General features: G+C 35.4%; 1 protein-coding gene across 1 annotated transcript in view; it reads right to left on the reverse strand.

Annotated features, from left to right (window-relative positions):
* Positions 1–15,067, reverse strand: part of RICTOR (RPTOR independent companion of MTOR complex 2) — a 136,982-nt gene that overhangs the window by 82,472 nt on the left and 39,443 nt on the right. The window contains exon 3 of the mRNA XM_036759003.1: positions 1,975–2,072. Within this exon, the coding sequence (XP_036614898.1) occupies positions 1,975–2,072 (98 nt within the window). The remainder of the gene's footprint in view (positions 1–1,974; positions 2,073–15,067) is intronic.

Consider the following 15,067-nt stretch of genomic DNA (forward strand, 5'->3'; position numbering starts at 1 on the left):
CAACTAAATAAAAAGGCAGTGACTCTCTTGTTGACTGTGAAAGCTCTTGCTAAACTCTCTCTTGATCTCAGCTATGATTAGTTGAATTATTATCTCTGTGCAGATGACTCCTAGATATGTACACACAGAGAGGGATATATAGATTTAGCTAGATATAAGTATATCTATGTATCTATCTATCTATCTATCTATCTATATCCAGCCCTAGTTTCCTTCCTGAGTTCCAGCTCTGTATTATCAACTGCCTATTGGACATTTTCAGGGAATGCCGCAAAGCCATCTACCATAATCCTGACAGTCTAAAAAAGAACTAATCTCTTACACCTGGACTCCCCCACAAACCCATTCTCTTCCTAATTTCCCTATTTCTGTATAGGGTACCACTATCATTTTAGTCACTCAGGTTTGTAACCTCTCCTCACAGTCAATTAGCTGCTAAGCCTCGTTGGAGCTGCCATAATATTTCTCCCATCAGTCCCCTTTTCTCTACTCACAGAGCCACCAGCCCAATTCAAGCTAACATCTTTGACTGGGACAAATGGTTTGACTCTCCAAAATGGTCTTCTGGTCTCCAAACTCTATCCTCTCTAGTCCATCCTCTAAAGAATTACCTAAGCAATATAACTAAAGCCTGACCATTTCATTTGACTGTTCAATAACTCCCTATTGCCTCTAGAGTCAAATATAAATGCCTTGGTTTGACATACAGAGTCCTTTACACTGGCCCCAGTTTACCTTTCAAGACTAAGTACACATTACCTCCTTTTACACATTCTATGTTCCAGCCAAACAGGCCTTGGATACAACATTCTATGTCCCACCTCAATATCTCTCTGCCTAGGCTGTTCCTCTGGCTGGATATCACTCCTTGCGCACCTCTGCCTCTTAGAATCCTTAGTTCCTCCAAGCTCAACTGTGACACCTACTCCTCTGATCAACAGTGTGTTCCCCCTCAAAAAAAACCTATATATTGTATAGTTTTTATATATGTGTATGTACATGTACACACACCATAATACATTCTCTCTCTTCCTCCTCCTCCAAGAACATAAATTTGAAGCTAAGGACTGCTCAGTTTCTGTTTCTACATATCCAACATCCAGCACATTACTTGGTAGGTAGTTAATAATGTTTGTTAGTTAACTGGTGTAAGTTGGTCTCATAAATTTATAATCTAGTATCCTAATAAGATTCTACTTATTTTCTAGGCTCCCTATATAAAATGAATACTATTTCTTTCAAAATATGTACTTCAACAGAGAAAAAAAGATTATCTTGTTAATTTGGTAACAAACTGATTTTTTATAAGGGATGTGACATAGTAGCTACAGTCCCACTCATAAGAGCCTACTTTTAAAAATACCATATATTAAAACAGAAGGAGTTTGTGGGACTTCCCTGGGAATTTTAGTTAAGTATATAGGTAGGTTTCAGCTCTTCAAGTTATGCTAGCTTCTTGAAGTATACCTACAGGGAAAACTCCCTAAATTCACTTTGCCTTTCTTAGATTATCCCAAGCACTGGCCTAACAGGGATCCTTTGAGGGATCATCATGGGAACCAGAATACCATTCCTGGGATATTTCTATGTCTGGCTTTACATTCTTCTAGGATTCCCCAAAATTATCCTGGATTACAGGATTTAGGGCAAAAGATTAAGGCCTATAGAGCAACAGTTAAATGTAACTAACAAACCATTACACTGTCAGAATCTAATAGAATTAAGAGCATATCATTTTATGGAAAACTAACTTTGGTCAAAGCACTACTTTGGTATTAAAGCTTTTCCTGCAATCACGTTGTAAGATCAATACTTATCCTCTTTTTAGAATGTGACATGAGGAGATGAAATTAAGCAACTATTCCAACAACTAACTGATCAGTCAAATTTTAAGATGGTCAGTACCAAAAGGAGGTTAGAAAATGTTTAGTATCACCAACAAATCAGAAAAGGAGAAAATTCCACGTGTCTTACCTTAGTAAAGTTATTCAGGTGACCTAGCTTTCTCATATTTGATACTCCTTGTAATTTGGCCACATTTTGAAGAATCTCCCTTAAGTTATCATAAGGCTCTGTGCAAAAGAAGAGACAATTGAAAATACATTTTATAACATTTTCCTAGTCACAAAATAGGGAATTTGCATGTCTATGTTTTGTTGTATTTTTATTTAAGAAATATTTCCCAATACATCTTAATCTACTTTGGGCTGCACTGCGACTATGTTACCCGTCTCCTCATCAACTCACATGGCTCCTATTGCCCCTGGAATAAAACATTAACTCCCCTACTGAGCTTTAAAGTCCTTTAAAGTTTGGCCCTAAATTACATCCCTAGTCTCACACATTTTGCCCCACCCAAACACTGCCATCCAGCCAAATTAGCCTCCTCTTTGTTCCTCACATATGTTCTTCCATTTCCAGTCTCTATGCCTTTTACACTAAAATGCACTACCTCGTCATTTCTACCTCATAAGCGTCTTCCTTATCTCCAAGTAACCAATTGCTACTACCCTGCTTTTCCCTGCTTTGAAATTAATTACCTTATACTCATTTGCATTTTTCTCTACTTTTAATATACTCACATAGGTACTTTTTGTCTTCCCAGTTCAAATGTAAAAACTTTAGGACAGACGTGCAACAACCTACAGCCTGTAGAGGAAAATATCCTCTACATTTTTTGCAGCGTGCCCAAAATCCTTTGGCATGCCTGCAGTCCATAAGCTGCTGACTGACTGCAGGTTGTGCAGGCCTGCTTTAGGAGTAGGGACTGTTTCATTTTTTATATCTGTATCCCCAATGTCTAGCACATAGTAGGTGCTTAATGTTCACTGAACAATGAAATAATATTTCACTGTATTCATATACCACAATTTGTTTAACCATTCTTCAATACATGGGTATCCATTTTGTATTCAGTTCTTGATAATCACAGAAAGTGCTGTGGCTAATATTTTGACCTTTTTTGTTGGGACATATACCAAGTAGTGGCGTATCTAGGTCAAATTGTGTGCACAATTTAGTACACATAATTCATAATTCCAAATTGTTTTCCAAAATGGCTGGACTCATTCCTAGAACCACCATTTTATTACTTGTATGTCTTTCTGAAGCCTCTCCAGGGCTGTTTCTTTCTTTTATCATATCTGTCAACATTTTACAAGTATAAAGCAAAAACTGAGAATTGTCTTAATTGGGATTTCTTTTCTAAGCAATAGGAAAAGTATTCCATATTGTTGTTAATAGTTTGCAATTCTTCTGAGACCTGTTTGTTGATATTCTTTGACCACATCCATCAGAGCATGACTCTCTTTATTAAATAAACAATTAACAAGCTACTATTATGTGCTAGATGCTAGGGATTACAGGTAAAAACAGTATCATTGGTTTAGGAAAATTTGAGGCAGGATAAAACACTTTCTGTTGGGGTGGGGTCAAGGAAAGTACTTCAGAGAGGTATTTTTAATGTATATTTGTATTTTTTCTCTTCTGGAAACTCTTGGATTCTTTCTTTGGATTTCTGCTCAAAATTTAGAAATCCAAGCTTTATGTCACTGAAGTTTACATCAATTAAATTACTAAAAAGTTTTAGATAATCACATACTTTAACGGCATTACTTTACACATGGATTCAAGATAGACTGCTTTTAAAAAACAGCTAACCACTCCATAATTCATCTGTTCTGTAACATCATTTTTTGGGTATGCTAAATCTTAATGTAAGGAACATGTATAATCTAATAGGGTTCATACTGATGCTAAGTACAGAGTAATTACATCATGGTTTCTACCTTTTCTATTAATAACACAGTATCATGCATTACTTAAACAAAACAAAAACACAACCTAAAAAACTACTACTATAATACTATATTACTACACAGTAATATAGATGATTTAATTTCAGATATTTTTACTTAGTACTTGCATTTTTTCCTCCCCAAACGAACTATCCCACATTATCCCTTTCTATTTTCTGATTCAATTCCATCCACCCTTAATCTCTCCCCTCCAAAATATTTGGCTTATACAAAATGAGACTAAGAGTGGCAGCCAAGCCTATAATCAAAATCTTAGTACAACTGACAGCAAAGCTGTGATTTAACAATAGACCTTGGGAAACAGGAACAAGGGAAACATGTACTTCAGTAGTTTTCCTAAAAGGATCAACTGTCCATCTTGACAGCCAGCATTAGTTATTCATTGTACGACAAGCCCAGAGATCACATGTGTTTTTTAGATTATGTAAAGATATAAGTGAGCATTTGGGGGCAAAAATCTATCACTGGTTGAAGTATCTTGAATTTAAAAACAGTCGCTTGGAACTGCTGAAACTATAAACAATAGAGAAGCAGGAAGGAAATAAAGGTACATACTTCCTACATGTTGTAGGAAGATTGAGGGGACAAGTGACAAAGGAGGTAATGATGATAAAAACGAACAGAATTTTAACTGAATTGAAAGAAATTGTTTTTTAAATGGTCAAAATAATTAAAAGCAACATATGAACAACAGTTATAATACAATAATTTTGTATACTTATTTCTTTTAATGTTAATGCCTTTTTTTAAAAGAGTTTATTTTGGGGGTGTTGGCCTATGCTATAGGCATTCTCAATCAGTATTGCCAACTTTCCTCAATCATTGTGATTATAATTATCATATCCAAGATATTGGCCACTCCAGACCATTTAATGTCAATAAACTTAATAAACATATTTTTATCCTAATGATTCCTAACCATTTTATAGTTGTTAACATTTCTTTTTTTTTTTAAACAGGAAGCTAGGTGATACAATGGATAAAGTGCTAGACTTGGAGTAATGAAGACATGTTCTAATTGTGCTTCAGATGCTTAATAACTTCCGGACCCTGGACATGTCACTTGACCTCTACTTGCCTCTCAGTTTCCTTATCTGTAAAATGGGGAAAAATAGCACTTACCTTCCAGAGTGGTTGTGAGGATAGATACATGTAAGTGTTTTGCAAACCTTATAACTAATTCTCTCTCTCTTCCTCCATATATGTGTACATATATACATATTTATGTTACATATATGAATGATCTATTATAGTTGTTGTACATATTATTAAAAATAAAAAGAATTCAAATTAATTTTGTGAACTTCAAGAAAACCCTTTTGATTGTTGAAATTTCCTCAAGTACATCACAAAATCTGGTAGAAATTGCTGATATATCCCATGAGTCGAGTCATCACCAAAAAGTCCTAGAGGATTTAAAGGTAGAATAATATGATAAGAGGACAAGGATTCAAGAGAAAAGGACAGTGGTTCACCAAGCGGTCAAGACGGAGAAGGGAAGAGAGTGTAGCTATTGCAGAGGTGATAGCCCCGGGAGAGAACTGTGGGGTCCAGGGATTAGAAATGTGAACAAGAGTGTTTGGAGTTGCAAGCAGAAGAGGTAGAATGAAAATAGACTGTGATCAGATAAGGGAATTTCAGAGTTCATGTACAATGAACTGGTGTGTTTTTAGGTGATGATACGATCATGGGTAGGATAATCTTTGTTGCCTGCTTGTAGTGGGCTGGATGAATAGGTCATGGGAAATTATTAAGTTGAGAAACTGAAGGTAAGGTTGTATGAGGGACTATCATCAATATGTCTGCTCATTTGATCCTCACAACAACCCTATAAAGTAGGCTATTATTATCCCATTTTAAAGTTGAGGAAACTTAGGCAAAGAGCAGTTAAGTGACTTGCTCAAGGTTATACAGTTGCCCAATTTGAAATCAGTTCTTCTTGATTCCATGCTCAGTACTCTATCCATCACACCACCTGGCTGACCACAAAACTATTTGGCACTTCTAGCAGACTTATGAAATATCACTGTCAAATATCAGAAAGGAATACATGAAAAATTAAGAAAGAAAAATCTGGTTGTCAGAGAGGACATTTTAACTTTGTTCCTTTTACTTTTTTTAAGATGACACAAGAACAGATAGGTGGAAAAGTATATAGGAGAAATCAACCCCGGTACCAGTATACAGGTAGATTCTGAATATTAACTCAATGGAATGCAACTTTTTACATATCTTATTCTACTACAAGGTAAGGAATCACATTCTCCACTAACTGCAAAAACAGTTTATCCCACCTTTCCTCCAAGCCCTTAGATCATTTTGTAAATTGCTTTGGTATAATAGTTTGGGTGCTCACATCAAATTTTATGGTAGGAATGATATATGTTTGTGATGGAAAGGGGTTAGATAAGTTGAAAAATAATGCTATTTGACAGAAGCAAAACATTAGAAGAACTTACTGATGGTTCAAATAATTTATCTCTTCCATACCATTCTCCCACTTAAGCCATTGAGAATTAACAGCAGACAGGGACTCGAAAAAGAGCTTATTTATATGAGATTATTCTATGTAGAGAACTATGCACAAATTTACAAATCATTCTTATCATGGGACATCCATCAAGCCAGAGAAAATAGTGTTTATCATACAGATCAATGCTTTATAATGACACTTATTCTAACAGGATTTGCCCATACTGAAACAACATTAGAAATACAGCACTGAAGCTAAATTTAGAAGACCAGGAAATAACTATTAGAAACTACTACTTAACAGTGCTTACAATCACTAGCTGTGCAACTACAATTTCCATGTCTTAATGTATCATATTTTACAAGTGTACTTGCATAGCCATTAAGTTTCCACAGTTCCCTAATTAGGAGTCTATTATTACAAGTGGAAAAGGTTGTCTTTCAAACTATTCACTATGTAAAGGAACTCTGCAAGATAACAGAACAGCTGTGCTTTGGAATATTTAGGTCCTTAGTTCTGGTGTAGACTGAAAAAGATGACCATAAAACAAATGAAAATTAAATGTTGCAAGATAGGTGGATTTTAATGCCCCCAACTTCTGCTCCTTTATAGTGCCACGGATTCCCAGGTGTGAAATACTCCATGTCACATTACATTTTTTTTTAATACATTTGATTTGTTTTGCTGAATTTTTTTTTCTTTCTTTTTAAAAAAAATAATTCTTTGTTATAAGGGATGGCTCTCTCAGAGGAGAGTGAGGGACAGATTCAAGGGGAAGTATAGGTAATGTAAATACAATAGATAATGATGTAAATCTATTTTTTAAAGTATCTTCAATCAAGTGGTATCCTTCTGCTATCTTTCCAGTGTTCTTGGAATACATTCCCTCCTCACTTCTGCCTCTCAAAAGTTCTTAATTTCTTTCAAGACTCATTTCAAGTACTACACTCTTCACAAAGCCTCGAATGATTTCCCACCATCTGCTAAAGCACTACCTCACAAAATTCGCATTTATTGCATGTTTGCATAATATATTCTTCTATGTGTCTATGTTGTCTCTTCGTTAGAATATAAGCTCCTTGAAGGCAAGAGTTAATTTACTTCTGCCTTTGTTTCCCCAGAGCACTAGCACATAGTGCCTGGCACCTATTAGGTATTTAATAAATGACTGATTGAATGAAATGCAACACTAAAGATATAATAAACCTTTTATGTACTCAAACATAGTATATAAGAAAGATACTTGATTATTTCTTAAATTCTTGGTATCATTATTATGAACATTAATTTTTATCCCAAATGTGATACAAAGATTATTTCAGGTGACAATAATATGTACACATGCATGAATAAAAATAGCGGATATGATTTTTTGGCCCTACACTAAATGACTTCACACTAGGGATGAACTGATTTTCCTCCTTGTAGGTGTCAGCTCCTTTCAAGGATTCTAATTCAACTGCAACTTAAGAGTAAATCTTTTTTTTTTAAAGAACTGTAGTAGAAGCTCACAATATCATAAAAGAATCCTACTTCTTGTTCTTTGTTTATGAAATTTTTTTTGATAATTGTTAATAATAATTTTAAAAATTACCCTCCCCAAAAAAGAGGAAACCAGATAACCAAGGTAGCTTAATTTTATATCTGCAACAGAAAGACTACTATCAATCTCTATTACAAAAGTTCCAATCTTGTAGGTTAATGGCTCTTTATTTCAAGCAATATTTAAAATTTAATGTATTGAAATGTATTTAAAATTATAAGCCACCCTCTCACAGGAGGGTAGCTAAAAAACTAGCCTCTTCCTCCAGTGGAGCTTTGTCATCACTATTTTTCCTACAAGGCTGTTTTCCCTTTCTGAGTTTATGGCTATTTTCTAGAAGCTTGTAGTGGCTCAAAGTCTGATAATCAATTGGGACATCATAGAGAGGCCACATCATAAAGTGGAAAGAATACTGAGCAGGAGATCAGGGTTCCAATCCTAATTCTGTCAATACCTAGCTATTCATCTCACACAAGTCATTTATTTAACCTATAAGATCCTTCAGTTTCTTCATGTATAGAAGCTTCCCCTAGCAAGGGCCCACCTGTTTATATGAGACAGGTGAAGGACAAGGTAAGATGAGGGAATTAAATGTTTTGACTAAGTCCTCTTTAAGGTCACTTCCAACTCAAAAATGTTGTGTGAAATGGTGAACAACACTTCCTCTCTTTTCAGTAGAAAGATATGGGACTACAAGTACCTTTTATGTCAAATACATTATCTAAAATGAATAATAAATTCACTATCAATCCCTAACCTTACATGGATAATTATTTGGACACTGACTGCCCGGTTGTTCATAAAGGGTAGCAGTGTACTAGAAATGACTAATGTAAAAAACAAAAATCATCAATAAAAATTTTTGAAGCAAAAAAAATAAAAAGTTCTATGACTACAAGGTTGGTTATTAAATCATCAGTTCAAAGAGCCTCAGACATACCATAACCATTAAGCAATGTCAACTTTAGTTTCAGGAGTTTGATACCCCACTAAAAAGGCAAAGAAACTTGAAATGTACTGCCATCAGCTAAAGTATAGGCAAATCCTTGTTACTCTGCCTCCATAAATAAGGTTTATTTTTCTTTTTCCCTTAAACTAGGACCTGTGATTTCATAGTTATAGGCAGGAATTTCCCTCTAGTAATGAAAATCTATAACTGCTCTCTGATGTATAGTCTGGGACTTTGCCTGGGACATAAAGAGTAACGTTAAACTGACAGTTCAGTATATGTCAAAAATAAAACTTGAACCCAGGTCTTTTGGACTATAAGACTAGTTCTCTATCCATTTTCCCATACTGCCTCATGTATAATAAAGACACTAACAGCCAAAATCCTAAAATTTAGAAAATGTTACAAGGTTCTCAGAGATTCTGAACTCCATCGTTCTTCAGTTATTTCCGTCATGTCTGACTCTGACATCATTTAGAGTTTTTTTGGCAAAGATACTGGAGTGGTTTGCCATTTCCTACACCAGCTCAATTTACAGATGAAGAAACTACAGCAAACAGGGTTAAATGATTTACCCTGGGTCACACAGTTAATTGAGAGTCAGAGGCCAGATTTTAACTTAAAAAGATAAGTCTTTCTGACTCCAAGCCCCACAATCTATCCACTGAGTCACTTAGGTGCTTCATTGAATTCTATTTCTATTCACATGTAACAACTGTTGACTTGGTGGTACAGGCATTTTGCTGCATTAAATATTGCTTGAAATAAAGAGCCATTAACCTACAATATTGGAACTTTTGTAATAGAGATTGATAGTAATCTTTCTGTTACAAAGAGATTTGCTCAATTCTTAAAGAAGGAAAGGGCAATGAATGACATTTAACATAACCACTCAACGACGCCGTGAAGTGCATTCATTTTAAATATTTGTGACACAAGGTATTAGTAGGCATGAATATGATATGAAGAATCACAACCATAACATACTGGCCTCCAGATCATTCTTCATCCTTAAGTTCATTAGCTTGCACACTTCCTTTCAATGCCAACTTTATATGTGAGACTTCACTGACATCCTCTTGAACCTGGCCACCCACTCAGTCCTTTCATATGACATCTCTTTAAGTACTTAAAGAGAGCTATCAAATATATCTACAGAGAATCAAATACATCAGATATCAAATATATCTATATCCCAACTCTTTCTCTTCCACAGGTTAAAAACATCTGTAGTTCTTCTAAGTGATCTCCATAAGTTATAAATCTGAGACCACTTACCATTCTGGTTGCCCTCATCTAAGATTTCTTTTCAATGTCCTTCAGAAAATATGTTCCCTAGAACTGATTCCCTTACTCCAAAGATGCTCCAACAGAAATAGAATATAGATGAAATGAAATGAGTTTTTTAACCCAAGTCTAAAATAAAACTTGTATCTCTATTTTATCTTATTAGATTCAGGCCACTGTTCTAGACTATCAAATTCTTTTTTGGATCCCATCCTTATCATCTAGTGTTTTAATTGTCCAGCTTTGTCATCTGCAATTTTGATAAGCATGGTTCTATGTCTTTATCCAAGACACTGATAAAGCACAAATCCCTGGGGACATTTTACTGAAGACTTTTTTCCAAGTTTCCATTAAACAATTAATGACTACTCGTGTCAGACTTAATCGTAAAACCACCTAACAATCGTCATCTGTCATTAATCACTACATTTAATCCCAGTTCAGTTGCCTTTAATATAACTTATTTACATTAGAGTGTCTCAAATATTTTCATCTCAGACTTCAAAGAGCTTTTGTTTGTGTAGGTTATATCTATCAATATTTACAATATTAAAAATTAAAACTGATTATTTAAAATATTTATTAATTCATCTAATAAATCCATACATGTTAACATAAATAACTGATTAAAAATTATGCTTTTCAAAAACAAAAAAAGGTGAGGAAAGTCCTGTTTTCCAGTTTTCCAAATCTCTTTAATAGCTAGCTTCACAGAAGACAAAAACATTGCTTTTTACCTTATAAAAGTGGGACTGTTGGGGGAGGGATGGTGGTGTTTACATGGGTGAGTCAATTCTCTTTATAAGATATAAAACTTTTATGAGAAATATATAATGCAAAGATCTTTTTAACCACTTAATAATTTTTCTCATTCAGGTTGCACTGATTTTGTTTGTCCCAACTTTGACAAGTCGCATTTACTCTTCAATTTTTTTTCTCATGCCCATTCCTTACTTTTCATTCTTATTACCAACAAACTAGTTCAGGTCCTTGTTACTTCATGCTTGTAGTTTCTTAACCAGTTTCTCTGATTTCTGGGATTTTCACTTTCGACCTAACCTATGGACTACCACCAAGTTAATGTTCCTAAAAGAAGGCTTTCATATTGTTATTCTACAACGAAAAAATTTTCAGTGCTTCCTTACTATTTAGAATAAAAACCTGCAAGACAAGGAATAAGACATGCAATTTTGAACATGGTCAAAGTGGAAATATGCTTTTCTTGACTATTTGTTATGATATTTTTTTTTAATTGGGGAGGGGGATGGATGTGGGAAGAGTCAATTAATACTCATTCACTGACAAAAGTTCAAAAAAAAGAGCACAAAATAAATAAGAAAAAAAGGATAAAAGTCTAAACTCCTCAACTTGGCATTACGGACAACTGAAGAAAATACGACCTTAAAAATTAGATTGGAGCAAGTGGAAGCTAGTGACCTTATGAGAAATCAAGATATTATAAAACAGAGCCAAAGGAATGAAAAAATGGAAGACAATGTGAAATATCTCACTGGAAAAACCACTGACCTGGAAAATAGATCCAGGAGAGGTAATTTAAAAATTATTGGACTACCTGAAAGCCATGATCAAAAAAAGGGCCTAGACATCATCTTTCAAGAAATTATCAAGGAGAACTGTGCTGATATTCTAGAGCCACAGGGCAAAATAGAAATTGAAAGAATCCACCAATCGCCTCCTCAAATAGATCCCAAAAAGAAATCTCCTAGGAATATTGTCGCCAAATTCCAGAGCTCCCAGATCAAGGAGAAAATGTTGCAAGCAGCCAGAAAGAAACAATTTGAGTATTGTGGAAACCCAATCAGAATAACCCAAGATCTGGCAGCTTCTACATTAAGAGATCGAAGGGCTTGGAATACGATATTCCGGAGGTCAATGGAATGGAGCTAGGATTAAAACCTAGAATCACCTACCCAGCAAAACTGAGTATCATGCTCCAAGGCAAAACATGGATTTTCAATAAAACAGAGGACTTTCAAGCTTTCTCAGTGAAAAGACCAGAGATGAATAGAAAATCTGAATTTCAAACACAAGAATCAAGAGAAGCATGAAAAGGTAAACAAGAAAGAGAAATCATAAGGGACTTACTAAAGTTGAATGTTTTGTTTACATTCCTACATAGAAAGATGATGTGTATGATTCATGAGACCTCAATATCATAGTAGCTGAAAGGAATATGCATATATATATATATATGTTTATGCATATATATATATAAGTGAATGTGTATGTATATATATATGTATGTGTATATATATAAAGAGACAGAGAGAGAGAGTGGACACAGGGTGAGTTGAAGATGAAATAAAATCAAATTAAGGGATGAGAGAGGAATATATTCAGGGAGATAGGGAGAGATAGAATGGGGTGGATTATCTCACGTAAAGGTGGCAAGAGGAAGCAGTTCTGTGGGAGGAGGGGAGAGGGCAGGTAAGGGGGGAATGAGTGAATCTTGCTCTCATCAAATTTGGCCTGAGGAGGAAATACCATACATACTCAATTGGGTATCTTATCCCACAGGAAAGAAGAGGGAAGAAGATAAAAAAAGCGGGGGGGATGATGGAGGGGAGGGCAGATGGGGGTGGAGGTAATCAAAAACAAACACTTTGGAAAGGGGACAGGGTCAGGAGAGAAAATTCAATAAAGGGGGATGGGTTGGGAAGGAGCAAAATATAGTTAGTCTTTCACAACATGAGTATTGTGGAAGGGTTATACATAATGATACACATGTGGCCTATGCTGAATTGCTTGACTTCTTAGGGAGGGTGAGTGGAAGCGAAGAGGTGAGAGAATTTGGAACTCAAAGTTTTAAAAACAGATGTTCAGAAACAAAAAAAAAAGTTTTTGCATGCAACTAGAAAATAAGATACACAGGCAATGGGGCGTAGAAATTTATCTTGCCCTACAAGAAAGGAAAGGAAAAGGGGATGGGAGGGGAGTGGGGTGACAGAAGGGAGGGCTGACTGGGGAACAGGGCAACCAGAATATACATCATCTTGGAGTGGGGGGGAGGGTAGAAATGGGGAGAAAATTTGTAATTCAAACTCTTGTGAAAATCAATGCTGAAAACTAAATATGTTAAATAAATAAATTTTAAAAAATAAAAAAAAGACGCTCAAAAAAAAAAAGTAGGTCCAAACGTACCTTTCCAACCTTATGTACCACTATTCCCAGCTACCTAAATCCTATATAGCACTTACACATTTGATTACGGGCAACTAGGTGGCACAGTGGATAGAGCACTAGACCTGGACTCAGAAGACCAGAATTCAAATTCAGTCTCAGACATTTTTTTTGCTGTATGGCCCTGGACAAATTCCTTAAGCTCTTAAACTGAGGAAATCGCAGTTTCTTCATCTGCAAAATAGAGATAATAATAGCACCTGTCTCCCAGGGTTGTTGAGGATAAAATGAGATATTTTTCAAGCATTTTGCAAACCTTAAAAGGCTATATTATGTTATTATCTTACATTTATTTTTTTGCTTGAAATGCCAGCTTTCTTGCTTCTACCTATCCAAATATCATAGACAATCTTCAAAGTCCATCTCCTTCATGATTTCTCACTTCTCTGAAACTCTAAGCATTCACTGAATGCTTACAGATAAAGATATAACACACATAAACAAGAGCTCAATACTTTCAATAGTATAATGGCATGCTGAGAACAAAGTTTGAGAATTGCTGCTTTAACACAATTTGGCTTACCACAAAATACATTACTATCCGTCATTAGACAGAGATTTTCTGGTTGCACCCTCATGCATGTTGTGCCCTAGGTGTCTGCCTATTTTACCTATTCCTCCTCTTTTTTGACTCATATACAATGCTAATTATGATGTCTGAAGTAATATCTCATTATATGCAACACTCATTTGGCATTTAATCTTGCCAACTATATTGTAAAGCTCCCAAAGGACAAAGTAAGGATCTTATACATTGTATACCCTTTCAAAGCACTCAGTACTCTACTGTGAACATAGCAACAAGTAAATGTGTTGTTTTCCAGTGCAGAGAGGTAGCAAAATTCTGAGAGTGTCTCATGTTCTCTTATTAAAGATGTTTCTCTTCAACTCCATAGCTAGTCTTTTATTTGATGACATACATTTCTTGCTTCCAACTATTTCTAGTTGCAATCTAAATGATCTATATTACACTTTCCTCATGAACATAAAAGTATTCCTACTTTACATCTGTGTATAAATTTAAGAGTAGTATTACTGGAAACTTTCCCCTAACTTTAGAAAACTTGAATAAGATGTATTAACATGTTGAGTACTCTGCTGCAAAGAAATAGGCAAAGGACTAGAAGTCAGTACTATAAAAGTTCAAAATCTGACCTATTAGCTGTGTGACCCTGGACCAGTCACTTAACCTCCTTGTGCCTCAGTTTCCCCATCTGTAAAATGAAGGGGTTGGACTGATGGCCCCTTCTGGATCTAATCCTATGATCCTATATAAATGCAAGGTAGTAGGAGAAATGAGAGATTATTTCAATGGTGCTAAGAGGAATGTTCTTAACTAGACTAGAAAGACAGTGGAAAGAGCACTGACTCTGGAGCCAGAGGACCTGGGTTCAAATCCTGTCCCTTAAATGGACTACTTGTACGACTTTGGATACGTCACTTAAACTCTCTAAGCCTAAGTTTCTGTATCTATAAAATGATGGAGCTGGACGAGCTAGCTTCAAAATGTTTCCTCTAGATCTATGATCCTATCCTTTCAGTGAGTAAGCTTACCATCTCCGTAATCATCTGCTGTAATTGGGAGTGTGGTGGTGACTGACTGGATGATAAGATTTGTATTTGGTGACTTGAGAAGATTTCTAATTGTCAATATAGGATATGAAATGTAGAATTCATAGGGGTAAAAAACAGATGGGCTGTCAACAGCAAAGGTCCAGCCTATGTCAGGCATCCTTAAATTAGTGGGTAAAATCTGCTTGTCACTTTCTGTATTGACTCAGCAGTCTCAAAAAGAG

The sequence above is a fragment of the Trichosurus vulpecula genome, chromosome 1, assembly GCF_011100635.1.
Source record: "Trichosurus vulpecula isolate mTriVul1 chromosome 1, mTriVul1.pri, whole genome shotgun sequence".
Lineage (NCBI taxonomy): Eukaryota > Metazoa > Chordata > Mammalia > Diprotodontia > Phalangeridae > Trichosurus > Trichosurus vulpecula.